Here is a 14,818-nt window from a genome sequence, read left to right as displayed (position 1 = left end):
CCTAACACCCAGCGTGAGCCCTCCTGGTGCAGCCTGAGGCTGCCTCCTCCCACCCTCTCGCTTGTGGCCCCGACAGACCGGCTCGCTGCAGCCTCCTTTCAGGCAGTTGGAGAGAGCGATGAGATCTTTCCTCAGTCTCCTTTTCTTCAGACTCAACAACCCCAAGATGCTTCGCCGGTAAAATATTAATACTGCTGGAAAAGCCTCGTGCATAAGGAAGGAGATAAAACCCTCAACTATTAATTCTTAAACAAAGAGCTTCTACCACATCATTTAATCCAGAGCTAGGCACAGCCATCCATTTAAAAAGGAAGGGCACTATGTCAGCACAGATTCATTAGCTATCCAAAGAAAAACACTAGGCAGCATTTCTGAACAGATGCATCCTGGCATATCTGCTCCCCAATCTCATGCCAGGTTAATTCCCCCAGAAGAACTCAATATGCATTATGTAGCACATCATAATATTAAAAATGCAGCGATTCACTTAGCTACAAATAAGATATCCTATCCAAGGCAGCCTTCAGGGAAAGTCCTTCTGAATTAAAGGGCTTGCATTTCCACCTGCCTGTCATGCTGCTACTGCAATAGCGGAGAAAAGCACCTAAACATAACAAACAAATAAATAAAATTGCCTCGCTGGCAAGGCAGAAGCATTTATTTCAATAATCATCTTCCCCCCAGAGATGCTGTTAATATTTTCTTCCCCTTTCATCCTGATGCGAAAGCCTGTAAACAAAGCAATCATCTGTTTTTCTCTGAACCGCAATACCTGGCTTGTTCTGCCTGGCAAGCAATGGGCTTTGGGCATTTCTTGCGGGAAATGGAATTCACACCCCAGTGAGTTTTACTTATTTGCTTAATAAACCTTTCATATCTATTATTTAGGGATCGAACGCAGAGAATGAAGTTAAATTTGCACAGAGCAAACTTCTCCAGTTGCGGTGATTTAGCAGAAAGCCCTGTAGTAAATCTAAAGCAAGTTACTATCTTTCCCTAACAAATCAAGCAAGCGGTGACAAGAGCCAGCGCCTCATGTCCTTGAAATACCTCCCTGCCAGGAAACTGAAATCACACCCACCCTGTTCTCATAGAGAGCTCACAGTCAGGAAGAAGCAGGAATCTCTCCCAGTTTCTCAGAGACTCATTGCCCAGCACAGCCCCTGCTGCTCAGCATGCCCAGCAGGATGCGCCCTGCTCACTGCAGTGCCCTACCCAGGACACAGAGGTGTCACAGCTCTCACTATGTTTCCCATTTTATTACATCAAACGCTTTCCCAACTAGGATTGTGAGCAAGAAAAAAGAAGGAAAAAAGGCAAATTGCGTGAACTCCATGCAAATAAAAAAAAAAGCCTTCCCTACACTACCTTAAGTTAGCATTTTTAGTCTCATTGCTCTATTCACGCGCCAGAGCTGAAAACAACACATTCCCTGAAAAACTTTTACTCCAGAAAGGAAAACAGCCAGAATACTGCTCAATTCTGACTGAGCTTGTTTCCTACTTAACCTCCCCCTGGGCAAACACAAGGCAACCCCAGCCTGGTCCTGACTTACTGCATCATCCATCAGAGCCTCCACCATCTCCTAACGACGGAACGGCGCAAACAGTAAGAAAGCAGTAATACATCAGGGGCTGGAGGCAAGAGAAACAGAGCTGGAGCAAAGGGAAAAAATGCTGGCAAGGTTACTGGGGAGAGACTGCCTGGGAGCAGTAGTACAACTTCCTCAGGGGAATGGTTAAATCAAGTATTAAAGTTCATGAGTTCCGTGAATGAAGAGCTAAAATCCCAAACAAGCAGAGCTCTGGTGACAATCAGGCAGTTAGAACACGGACAGATTTCCCCTCGTGCAGCCATCGGGGCACTACAGTTTTCCTGACAGAGCAGCCTTCCCACGAGACCAAACACGAGCAGCAGGACCAGCAAAGGGTGTCAGCTTGCACAAAAGCTCTGAAAGGTCCGAGGCGCTGACTGTCACATGGCCCAATGGTAACCAACGAGCTGAACTGCAATTTGCACAGCCTGTGGACTATGGATATCTAGCTGCTGTCAGTCATCACTAAAAACTGCCCTGAGCCTTCCTCAGCGAGCACAGAAATGCGTATTAGGAACTCGGATTGAGTAATCAGTGAACCAGCAAGCACCCTAACAGCAAGAAAACCTTATTAAGAATAGCTGCTGGTGTCTACATAATCACAGGTTACATACCCACCGCATACATCACTGCCCAGTGAGGCACACGAGGCTGAACTGAAGCAAAAAAGCAGACAGGAGGAAAGCAGAACATGACAGCTGAGGAACAGGGAGCTCGGCAATTCATTCCCCTGCTGTGGACTAAAAGAGGAGGAGGCGTGATCAAAATCATGGTATGGATGTTTGGAAAGCATCCCTAAAACAGACAAACCCCAAAGAAGTGCTGATGCATAGAAGACAAAAACCTGAGAATAGACACCTCTATTATTTTCAGTGAAGAACTGGAAAGAAGTTTCTATCTATATCTGCCTTACTGTACAAGGACACAAGGTCCCCCACAGCTGGCACTGCTCAGAATGCTATGCCAACAGCCCTGCAGCTCAGATCCCATCGATACCCATTTTCTTGTAGGTTCAGCATCAGAATCTTCAAGGACAACACTTCCCAGAACGTATGCATATATGCAAGGCTGCAGAAGGGATTTTGGGATCGCTTCACAGAGCTGTAATATCACTGCTGTGCTGTAGGGAAGGCTTTTTACAAGCTGTAGTTAAACCAAGTCTCCATTTCACACGCTGCTTTATGGTTCTGCCGACATTTGTTGGAGTTGGGAAGCTTCCTTGGACACACCATAAAAACGACTGATTTTCAAAGCAAACAAGAATCAAACCTAAAAGAAATGCGTCCGTCTCCCCCCAGAAGTGAGCGGTTAATATTTGAAAACCGGGACATATATTCACATTTTTATTCCTTTCTTCTGCACTACAAGAATCAAAACTAAAACCCAGGAAACAAGATTTAACAAGCATCTGAAACACCCAGCAAGATTTTCAGCTGTAGCCCATTTTGCTTTCTCACTGAGAACACAATCCGTATTTTCATAGAATCACCAAGGTTGGAAAAGACCTCCCAGATCATCCAGTCCAACCTCCACCTACCACCGATACTTCTCCACGACACCATATCCTTTAGCATCTTGGCATATTTTGCATACTTCTTTTTAATGGCTCTGTAGAAGAATTCCCCATTCCATTTCTTTCTTTTCCTTCCAGCTCAGGACTAAAGAAAGGACATCTCATGTCAACACCATCTTTCAAGCAGCCAAAATACCACACGCTTTCCCTAGGGAGAGCCCCAAGCACAGCTCCCACCCTGGACTGCCCTTCTCAGGAAGGTCTATTGGCCCAAGACTGCACACAAGCTTCTGATCAGCTAACTGGAGAGCAGCAAGGAAAGGTCCTGTTTGCACTTCTGCTACTTCCCCAGTAGGAGCCATACGCAAGTCTTCAAGCACCCAATTAACAGCTCTGCCCTGTAATCTCTTCAATGATTTGCATTAGCCAGCTTTTCGAGACTATTAGATCAAAGGACACAAGATTATAATAATTATAGTCTTACGAAGAATACTTGATTAAACCCAAAAGGAAATTGCTTAGTTTCCACCATAATTAATCTTCGTTAACCGTAAGAAAATATAAATGTGACAGTTAAGAAAACAGACACCCAAAGCCCTGCTCAGCATCCTTCAAGACCAAAGCCCCACTTTCCAAAGTTAGGAGCAGTTTGGCACTCCATCTCCAATCACAGCAACACAGCTGGGTTAAAACAACCCTCTGCACACAGATATTTGCCAACACAAATACAGACTCAGGCTGCCCACTCTGGAACCACAGTAGCTCTGCCCATGCCAGTGGCCAAAAGGCTGAAGCTTTCCCCATGCAAAAGCTTAACCGTGCTATTAGCAGAAACATCCACAGCATGGTTTGGCACACACCTAAGCAGTCTGTGCAGACTGTGGGGTTCATCTAGCAGAACATGGATGCACACACAGGACCTAACACCTTACTCAAACACATCCATTTGGCAGCAGATGCTGTGCTCCAAGCCATCCTTGCGCTCGTCACTCCTTGGATACAGCAGCAACATCAACAAGCCACCTCCTCCTCACTTCTCCAAGTAATCACCATCAGCAGATAATCATTCTGTGCATTGATTTGTGGACTTCAGCTGTGTTATTTGTCTGGCAAGAACCTTAGAAAATGCACACGAGAGAAATACCTCAAGAAACACAGCAAAAAGTTTGTGGGGAAAATGGTAAGCAGATGGGCTGGGCTGCTGCAGGCAAAGCCTGATCACCTCCAGCAACAGACAGGGAACAGAAAAGGCTGCAAATAAAGAGGAAGCTCAGTACTCAGGGGGACTTCAAACTTCCAGCCTGTTTTATATCTTTATATCTTGCAGCTTTGCCTCACTACCCATTTATTGACTAATTTACAACAGACGAAAGAGCAGCAAGGGGTATGGGATCTACCAACCAGCATAGAAATAAGGCTCTTTATTCACAGACCTCAAAGCTCTTTGCAGAGGCTCATTAGGGAAAAACAGTATCACACCACATGCCAAAGACTGCCCAGGCACAGGTAACCTTTAAAGCATTTTTCCTCCCTTTTCCATCAGATACTCCCAAGTTTCACGTGGTAAAGTCAAGCCTCAACGTCTCTTTTGTTTGTCTAACACGAAGAATTACAATATATTAAGATATAAAGAAAGACTTGAACACAGGGAATGGATAAGGTAAAATGTCCATGGGCCAGATTTCAGGGCTAGAAGTAGCCCCTCATCAATCAAATGCTAGTTCCTAGAGCTCATTACAAAATATGGGATCACTCTGAATTCCAAGCCAATTCCGCTCTGAATTCCAATAACAGAGGTCAAAATCTAGCCCAGAGACTGAGCTGGTGAAGATAAGAGCACATTTGTCCCCTCTGTGAATCCTGCACCTATTAAAAGTTAGAAAAACTTTTTGGAGAGCTCTGAAGGCAGACATCATTTTTAACTGTTTCTACATCTGACAATTAAGCACTTGGCCTTTTTCAATTCAGGTAAAAGGCAGCTACCAGTGCTTGCATGCTCTAGAAGCATCTGCTTGTAACGAAGTTGCATGCAATACTTTCTGCAAACCTATGAGTAAGTCTTCAAACTTACTGCCCCGCTTCAAGTGCAGCTCCAACCAATGTCATTAGAAGTTTCCTCTCCCACAGAGGGCTCTTTGAAAGCACCAAGCAGCGTGGTTCATAACCCCAGTGGTGGTGAATGGCTCACCTTAGAATGACTTTTTTGGGAGAGGAGTCAAAGGGGATGATCGAGAAACCACCCTTGTGCCCAACAGGTACAGCACCGAGACAAGCTTCTTGAACAGACTCTCTGGGACATAGTTTCTTCCCTATAAAGGCAACCTCAGCCTTGTTCTCACACCCTCCCCCCTTCTTTGTATTTATGTTGAAAATGTGACTATCAGCATCGTTAAGCTTTGGTTTAGAAAGCAGGAACATTCATCACTGAACTGTGCCAACAAAACATGCCCATTTGATTACTTCCCAGCCCATCCAAAAAAATTAGATTATTATTATTACTCCTCATGCTGCAGTTTATAAATATGAAGGTTAATAAAGCCATTTCATTCCCTGGGAACTAGTCTAGATTGATCTGTCTTTCTAGTTTATCACCATCTCCCAGCTGTGGGAGATAATCTACATTAAGGAATGGTGTCTCTGTGATTAATCGCAGTCTTGCAGGCCACAAACATACCCATTAGATTTCACATTTCACTGATAAGTATATTTCAGGGGTGCATCAACAACTTTGGAGGACAGGAAAAGAGAACCACAACTACACAGCTTGAAGTCCATTCATTATTGAATCCAACAAGAACCACTGCCTTCAGCTGCCGCATAAAAGCGCCCTGTAGAACAGGCCCAGACTTCCAACCTAAAAAACAGACTGGAATAAATAGATGCAGAAGAAATCCAGGAGTTAACCCACCTATGTATGGGGCAGCCAGCCCAGGATCACCACAGCCCTGGGAAATGCAGCTGCTGAGCTGCCAGCAATGGACTGACTTCCCGGCCCTCTTTGGGCTGTGGCTGGAACGTGCACTTCTGGACTTCACACCCAAGCACTTCCCTTTATGAAACTGTAGGTGCCTTCCAAACTGAGCCAGGTTTGAGTTCAGGTCAGAAGCCCACTAAGGATCACCTGCAACAATTTCTTGTGGTAGCAAGGTCCAAAATTTGAAATACTCAGAAAAATGTGCTGCGTTCCAGCATCTATTAAACAGTCATCATGTGGCAGTAAATGATTTGATAAAGCGTGGAATTTCCCTTCAAACTAAATCATCATTTTATATATTTGAATGAACCCTTCGATACTTCCTTCTGCCAACTTTTGGGCACAGTGTATAGAAGGTAAGTAGCACCTTGAACCTTATGTCTTCATTCCCAACTCACAAATCCAGCTCTTCTCCAAGGGATACTGTATAGCAGCCAAAACCACACCTGGAAGATGGGTTCTGGCACTCACCTCCTTACTCCAGGATCCATCTGAACTGGCCCAAACAAATGCAGAAACCCAGTACTCGTCTCAGACCCTTGGACTACGCTTTGCAAAGCGTAATGAAGCTGCAATATACAAGAACACTACAGCTATCAACATATACACACACAAAACAAGCTGCAAAACAATTCTGCCTGGATTTCTATTGAGTCAAGTAACAGGAGAGGAACACAATAATAAATTACGATCACCAGCAGAGATTTGAGTAAATATTATTTTGCTGTACTTGCCGCTACAGCCTCACTTTGCTATTCCATAATAGCAGGTCAATGAACTATGACTGTACATCCGTCTCGTCTGCTAGTGATCCTCACAAGTGGCAATGTGCCTGCAAAGATCAAAAGATGGATCCTAAAGCATTCCAAGAAATTAACTCTGCTGGAGTAGGAGGCTCTGCCTCACACATCTCCCATATGAAGAGGAGTTAATACACAGCGCTGGAAGCCAAGAAAAACAAACTGGAAATTGCTAGGCGTGTTTCAAATCCCAGACACTGCATATGAAGTGTTGTGATACAACCCTGGAATACCCACATGTGAACTCACTGGCTTCTATACAGGTAATGCAGATACAGAAACCCAGAGTACTTGCCCTTATAGGCAGAGATTACTGCAACAACAGATTACATCAGCGTAAAGGAAAAGAATGTCAGAATGATTTCACACTGCTCAGCATTCTGAGAAAGAATAAGTGACCAAAAGGGACAACACAACTCAACTGAAAAAAAGAAACTCTCATTGCACAAATTCATAGGAGCGAGGGTAACTTAAGAAAGCAAAAAATGCATTGCATTTAAACAACTGTATCTCCCAGCCTGGGAACAAAAGTGCCCCATCACAATGAATTACTTCCACAGATGCAGATCATCCTGCTCCTTCTTATCAAGACTTCAGCATTTATTTTCATTAGAGTAAATAACTGCACCTGCGGGATCATTTTACAATTCAAGTGTTCACATAAACCTGTTGGCTAATGAGCACATTCCCCAGGAGATTCACCACTGAGACAGTCACTCTTTCTCCCAGCTAACTCTATGGATAGCCACCAGGTCAGGCTCCCTCATGAAATATTCACACAACTATACCCTGCTATCATTCTGGAAACAACACACCTGTCCAAGAGGGTTGAAGACTTGCATTGAAGTCATCACTGAAGGCCATTCCTCCGTTACCTGCTCAGCTTACAGCAACATGAAACCAGAAATGTAGATCTCAAGGTAGACTGCAGGTAGGCAGCTCAGCCACACAAAACAGGGCCAGTTAATGAGAACTGCACCATTTAAGGTTTCAAAATGAACCCCAAATCCTAGGACAAGTCCTAGGGTAGTCAGTGCAGCCACAAAGAAAGGTTCATCTACAGAGGTAAGCAGGCAGTGCTCAGCTGTCAGGGCAGAACATCTCCTCTGATAAAACAGCAGATGAGAAAATGCAGCTTGCAGCTCCAGATGAGCACCTGTGCTCAGGCAGAAGCCATCTCAGGTCAGCAACACCACCTGGGTCTGGGGCACAAGATCCTGATCTACACACTGGCACTGCTGCTGTGAACACCCTGCAGTCTTACAGTCTTCTCAGCAACCAAGAAAGGTAACGAGAAAGCTAAGCAAGCAAGGAGAAAGTCTACTGCTGGAAATGCATGTCAACCAAAACTTCAAACTTCAGTGAAATCTCCACTTATTTACAAAACCATACAACACAGATTTCATCTGAACCACGAGCCTGAGAAGCTACAAGTATTTTATCACTGCAGTCATGACCATGGTGTTGCTGTATTTTTATCAGTCAGTGAGAACTCAAGCCCTAATTTTTCACAGAACTGCTGGTCTCTAATCATCTCTCATGCCTGCTGCTACAGAAATTACAGTTCCCTTTCTGTCACTGACCTCTAGTGGTGAGCACATACAGGAGAAGTACCACCTCACAGCACAATTTACTGTGAAAGATGCTGATCCTTTCCCCATCAACAAATGAAAAACACATTTCGTTTTTTCCCTTGCAAACCACAGCAGGCAAGACAATATTCTGCTGCTCAGGGATGGAAGCTCTCACTCAGCAGGTTGACTGACCCCCAGGTTAGCAGAGCTACTCCTTAAGTCAGACTTGAAGGCAAGCAGTAGGTTACCTCCTTCCCACTCTACAGAGTAAGGATCAGAGATCCCTGTATTCCCCTTGTAGCTGCCTTCCCTCCTAAGCCTTCAGCTTGCTGTGACCCAAGGTTTGCCTTGCTGCAGTCCAGCTGTGTAAACAAGGCCCAAAGTGGCTAGGTTTCAGGAAAGCCATGAGAAATCCATACTACAGAGTTGTGCAATGTAAGAAAGGTAAATTGCAGGTTTGCTGAGGTGAGAATATAGTACCTGACTTCAGGGCAGCAAGCAAGACACAGAAGCTGTTGCAGCAGTCTGTTACCACCCTACCTGTACAGCTGGCACTCCACTCCCCTGCCATGACACATCAGCACTATACTATACTTGGCTGAAATGCAGGTGTGTAACAGGATTTGAGTTTAGACGCAGATGACAGTGGCAGAGTTGTACATTCAGACATGTCATATTCACCGTGGAAGTCATTTCTCTCAGCCTGAGAGCAATGGGTTACACTGCAGCATTTGCTCAGTGAACAAGTCAAAGCCAGTTAGCAAACAACTAAATGCCACATACCTCCAAGTACGTTCTTTTTTGGGACAGGTTTGCAAACAGTACATGTTTGACTAGACTCTGCAGGTTTGAATCCAGCAGGCAATTTTTTAATCAATAATAAAGACCTGGCAGCTCTGTAATTGCTGTAGTAGCAGTACCTTGGCTTTCTTCATGTGGCTCATGATTTTGCCAAGATCTTCAACATCAATGACAGGATTTGTACCTCCAGCTTCCTCAGCATCAGCTTCCTCCTCACTAGTGGTTTCAAACAAGTCTTCAGCCTGTGTTAAGTGACCAGAGAAAAGAATAGGAACATATCTGCTGTGATAAACAGAAAATCTTCACTCATACTAACCACTGAAACCAATTAACACTTAGTAAAGACTACTGACAAATACTATATTGCCAGCCTATAATATGAATATATATAAGAGAATATAGTATAAGATATACTATAAAATGAGATGCTCTTAAACTTGGGGGCTACTATCAGTGTTTATTTCTAACAGTTCAATAGTACATAGAACACTTGAAACTCCAAATCCATAGCGCTGTATCCCTACCCGATCACATAAGTGATACAGAAGGATCCGATTCCTGCTGCATGCTATGATGATCTGGAAGCCTGAACTCCTTCAGCTCTGTGTACCTTTCTGCACAGAGGCAAGGTACTGCACAACAGTAGCAATGTAACAAGACCTGTTCCTCTTGTTCCTGCAGCAGCCAGCATCCTCAATTCCCATCCGTTTTCATAGGGAATTCTACATTGCTGTAGCTATCACTTCCAACCCACAATAAATGGCTTTCAGAAAGGATTAAGTATCACGGTTGCTCTGTGTCCTGTATTGCAGAGACACGTGAGAATCCTTATTCAAAACCTGCAATCAAAAAATACGCCAGAAGAGATCACAGGCAGATCTACTTGGGAGAACCCTGGGATGCAAACAAAGTGCCTGAGCTTCACCAGGTTTAAGTGGGAGCAGGTTAACTGCTCATAGGGAACTAAAGGCCTCACTCTGGCTGTGAAACAGTGAAGACTGACTCCCTCAGAGCATTTGTCACAACATGCACCTCCTCCCACTCAGGCAGAAAGCTTCCTTCTCACATAGAAGCCACTCAGTCTAGTCCACACTAATCGTTGGTCCTTCTTTTTGGATTACTTACTCTGCCTGTTATTCATCATCTCATATCCCTCTCCCCCCTCTACCCCATAGTAAAGAAGGATCAAGCCTAAGCCCTCATAGCACCTCTCTGGCCAGTGGGACAAAAGGAGGAAAAAGTCAAGTAGCACTTCAAAGAGTACCACAACAGAAATAAGAACCCATAGATTTTGGCTCTACCTCAGCGTTCTCAAACTCCGGTGCTCCACGTTCATGATTTGAGTTCTCCTTGCTCTGCCTCTCTTGGGGTTTGCACTTCCCTTTCTTGCACTTCCCACTGCAGGGCTTCTTTTCCCCTCTGCAGAGGGCCTGAAGACAAATGAGGAACTTGGTTTTCCAGGCTTCAAAGTCAGCCTCAATGCTGCCGTGCTTGCTCTGGACCACATTGCAGTCCCCCTCGGCACGAGTCATGATACGCCTGGCACTGAGCATCCACAGCCACCTGTCAATATTTCTTCCAACCTAGGACAGGATGGAAATTAGAGAAATTGAATGAAGACCAAGTGAAAACACGCAATTACGAAAGCAAAGACAATAAGAGAACTGGAAAGCTACAGGGGATGAAGGAACGCAAGGTAGGGATTTCTGGACTCCCCGTCACCTGCTCAGATCATGGACACAAGTCAGTCTGAACATCACCACAAACCCTCGGGCTTTCATTTGTAAATACCTCTGCTACTGTGGTAATACGACAGGTGAGGTCTGGGAACCAGCTTGTGAGGTGCCTACTGGCATTCCCCATGGCCTGCATCTATACAAAGATAACCAGTGGCAAGCCATCCTATTTTACTCCAAGCTAGAAAAAAATGTAAGTATCAGGCTTAGATACTGTCATATTTTACCTCAGGAAATAAAACTAAGATCCACAGAATCCAGAAAAACACATGGAAAGTTGAGAAACATGCTCTAAACTGCAAGGCAGCAAGCAAGAGGGCTTCTAGCGCTGTGTCTTCATGAAGGGTTTCTAGAACTCTATCTTTGTGACAGAAGGCTTTCAAAGCTGGGAAATTAACTCAATAAGGATTTATCAAGTGTAGTCTCATTAGTCATTACTAAAACCACTGAGATTCGCACCATGAATATTGGAGTCCTCTCTTTCCCACTTAAGAGGGCAGCACACCTGCTGCAAGGCTGCATTGCCTGGGGCCTAAACCCAATTCCTACCAAGTCCACACAAAGGCTGAAACAGAAGATGACTTCTCAGACCTTAAAATCCATACCAGCTAACACACCAGAGTGTTATCAAGATAATATCAATCTCCCTAATCCTAACCACCTATTACTGCCACTCACTGTTATTGCAGTTTGGAAAATTTAGCTGTTCAGAGGCGCAAAAAAAGAAAGGTAATGGGAATATACTCACTGTGTTGTAATGATCAACATAAACTGAGTTTCCCAAGCCAAACACAGCATATCTCAGGCCCTTCAGATACATTTTGCCAAAGCGGAAGTCATTGGCAGTCTCTTCTAACCACTTGCAGAACCAGGCTGCACTCTCGGTTGGCTGCCCATCTGTGTACGTAGCTACCAGGAACACGCAGATGTTCCTGCTGGTTGTCTGTTGTGTAATAAAGAGAACAGGATAGGAAAGATCACTGCAATGTTCAAAGCACTTTACATCAGGACGAGCTGTAACAACACATGGAGAGTCAGGAGTCAGAAGACACGGGGGTTTTATTTGTTAAGTGGATTGGAAATGCTGCAGGCAATAATCTCAACAGCAGTGAGTGCCTATCCTCCATGCAAAGCCCCCCAAAATCAGCCAAGGAATATTAACCTGTCTACTTTAGGGGCCTAACAGGGACACGACAGAAGAACTTGACATCCACCTTTCCTACTCAACCAACAGCTTCTTGAACAGACTCTTGCAGTGACAAAGTCTCCCACGGATTCAAGAAGCATCCATCAATATTTACAGAAGAAAAATCCATCAAGGATTACTCAGCATAAATACGCCTCCCAGGAATTTTCTCACTTTAGGCTTTGAAGGCTGTGGAAGTATCACCATCTATTTGTCCTGGTGTTGAACCTTTCCCCAGGTGTACTCTTGTCAGAGAAACAGGGGGACCAGGTGCAGACACTCACATGTAACTCACTGCTGAGCTACAGAACCAGCTCACACAAAATCAGGGTCAGTATTAAAATGTTCTACGTGATGTTTTATAGTAACTATCCAGATTACTGCTGAGGGCTGATGAGCTATGCTTTCCTACATCAAAGAGAAAGTTGTCAAACACACAGCTCTGGAGAATTCCAGGACAACAAGGGAAAAACCACAAGTGTAAAAGACCATCAACAATCTCCAGAAAAGCTTGTACTTAGTACCCACCTCCTCTGATAGACAATCATCAGGATCATAATCTCCCATGCTAATGACTTCCACAGGCAAATTAAGGCAAGTAACAGCTTCAGCCAAATCTTTAGCAAATCTCTAAAAAGAGAAAGGTAGAAAGTTATCAATGACAAACCCAGCTACAGCAAGTGTCAAGCAAGCTCTATGCACCCAGTCATAAGACTTCTCACAGCACAGACACTTGAAGACTGGATGCTGCACCTGTAATTCTTCACATTAAAAAAAGTGAAATACGCTGAAAATTTACATAAATGCTAGCAGCTACTAATGTTACATACACGCAAATTACTATTTTTTTTGGACAAAGAACCTAAGACAGCACTTTTGTCTACAGCAATATCTGCCAGCAAATTAAGAGTATTTTTAATTTTGAGTCAGCTTACACATCAGGCACTAATTTCTCATGAGCTTTCCAATAAACTTTCAGATTTCTACATAGCTCAGTGTTTTTAAGGCAAGCAACATACTTGAATCTCAATTTCAGGCACGTGGAAAAAGAAATAACTTATACCTTTGCTGTGCCAGTCTGAGACCCATAGAAAATCTTCACCCCGGCAACATAGACCTCCTTCGGCTGCAGAGCAGCATATCCATTGACTAGTTTGTCTTCTGCTACTTCAGAAGACACTAGATTCCCATTGGAATTTTCAACCTATAGAAAAAAAAGCATTGTGTCTCATTCAACCCCTTTTGAAAGTGTCATTAAGCCTATTTGCCCCAAAGCATTTTAAATACAAAGCCAGCAACCAGCCTCTCAGCATTAAGCAAATGCAATGGTTAAAGTATTCTAGTTTCTTACACTCTCATAGAAAGAAAAAAATGTGTAAGTAACTATTTAATTGAACTAAGCCATGCTGCAAGCTCATCTCACACCCCTGAGAGACAGCAGGATCTGTCAGAACCCAAGAAGAGATTCTTCCCACCTCATGCAACAGAGCTTCACTTGTACGTATAAGGAGTTTTTAACATCCTGAATGAGCTAACCACACTCCCATCCTAAAACCAATTCAGTCTTTCCACTAAGGTCACTGGAAAGACTAACCTGATACACTGGGCACAAACAGAGCAGCTTGCTTTGTGACTGAGCAATTCAGGCCGACACTTCTCAGTAGCAAAGTGAGAAGTTCTCAGCTGAGATCTATTCTGCCATCAGAGGAACAAAGTTGTTGTAGTTATCCACACTCAACACAGAGGATTGTAACTGAGAATAAGCTACATTTGGGATTTGCGACAACCAAGGTGGGCCCAGAGTGAAACAGCACATCTCACTGCATAAGTGGTCACCTTCATCTCGTAACTACTCCTTTCTACACACAGATTTTGGGTTCTCAGAGGAATGTACTTAAACACTCAGTTACCTTCCTCTTGGTTTTGGTAGTGAAGAACTGAACGGCAATCCACAGGCTGATCCCAAAAGCAGTAACAGAATAGATGTAAAACCTGTGCAGCCATAAGGACACCAGGCAAGCGTAGAGAAAGTTCCACGTATCCATTGAGACATCTAAACCTGGAATAAATCACAGATGTAGCAAGAGCAGATTCCTTCAGAATGAATTTAGAATAAGCACAAGAAAGCCATACTACACCCACAGACTCATGCCATCAGCTATTCTCAGGCTCTGCAGAAAACAGCTCTCAGCTGAAGACAACAGTACGTCTAAAACAAAGACCTCCACCTTCTCAGCAGTGCATATGCAGTTCCATCTGCCTACCCAAGCTAACATTTTAGGCTATCATATGGAAATACAAGCTTTTTCTGATCTAGGGAATGTTCTGATCCAAGGAAAAGCAAAAAAACACTTGGACAGTGCTACTGCCTAAAAGTAAAATGACCGTGTGAAACATCAGCTGGAGCTTACAGGCATTCACTTCATACAGAACCAACAAACGTAGATTTCTGCAGACAGGAAACACCATTCCAAGCAGGGAATCATCCCAAGAGAGCTTGCTGCAGAACAGAGACCTTGCACATGCAAGACACTATGCTGCTTATAATGGGCTTGCTACAGAGTTCCGAGGACAGACTGAAATCTGGATTCAAACTCAAGTGCTTTCCCAGAGTTATATAGAACGGGTGACGTTTATTTC

The 14,818-nt window shown here is 44.0% G+C and overlaps 1 protein-coding gene across 3 annotated transcripts in view; it reads right to left on the bottom strand.

The window, feature by feature from the left end:
* TYW1 (tRNA-yW synthesizing protein 1 homolog) overlaps positions 1 to 14,818 on the bottom strand; it is a 77,860-nt gene that overhangs the window by 62,088 nt on the left and 954 nt on the right. For all 3 annotated transcript variants that reach the window (XM_021415422.1, XM_021415421.1, XM_021415420.1), the window contains exons 2-7: positions 14,089 to 14,237; positions 13,242 to 13,382; positions 12,707 to 12,808; positions 11,741 to 11,935; positions 10,558 to 10,839; positions 9,376 to 9,498 (exon numbers count right to left, since the gene is read on the bottom strand). In XM_021415422.1, the coding sequence (XP_021271097.1) occupies positions 9,376 to 9,498; positions 10,558 to 10,839; positions 11,741 to 11,935; positions 12,707 to 12,808; positions 13,242 to 13,382; positions 14,089 to 14,223 (978 nt within the window). In that variant the 5' untranslated portion in view covers positions 14,224 to 14,237. The remainder of the gene's footprint in view (positions 1 to 9,375; positions 9,499 to 10,557; positions 10,840 to 11,740; positions 11,936 to 12,706; positions 12,809 to 13,241; positions 13,383 to 14,088; positions 14,238 to 14,818) is intronic.

This window comes from Numida meleagris, chromosome 18 (genome assembly GCF_002078875.1).
Source record: "Numida meleagris isolate 19003 breed g44 Domestic line chromosome 18, NumMel1.0, whole genome shotgun sequence".
Classification (NCBI taxonomy): Eukaryota; Metazoa; Chordata; class Aves; order Galliformes; family Numididae; genus Numida; species Numida meleagris.
Note: the sequence above shows the minus strand (reverse complement) of the source record. Positions and strands in the feature narration are given on the sequence as shown.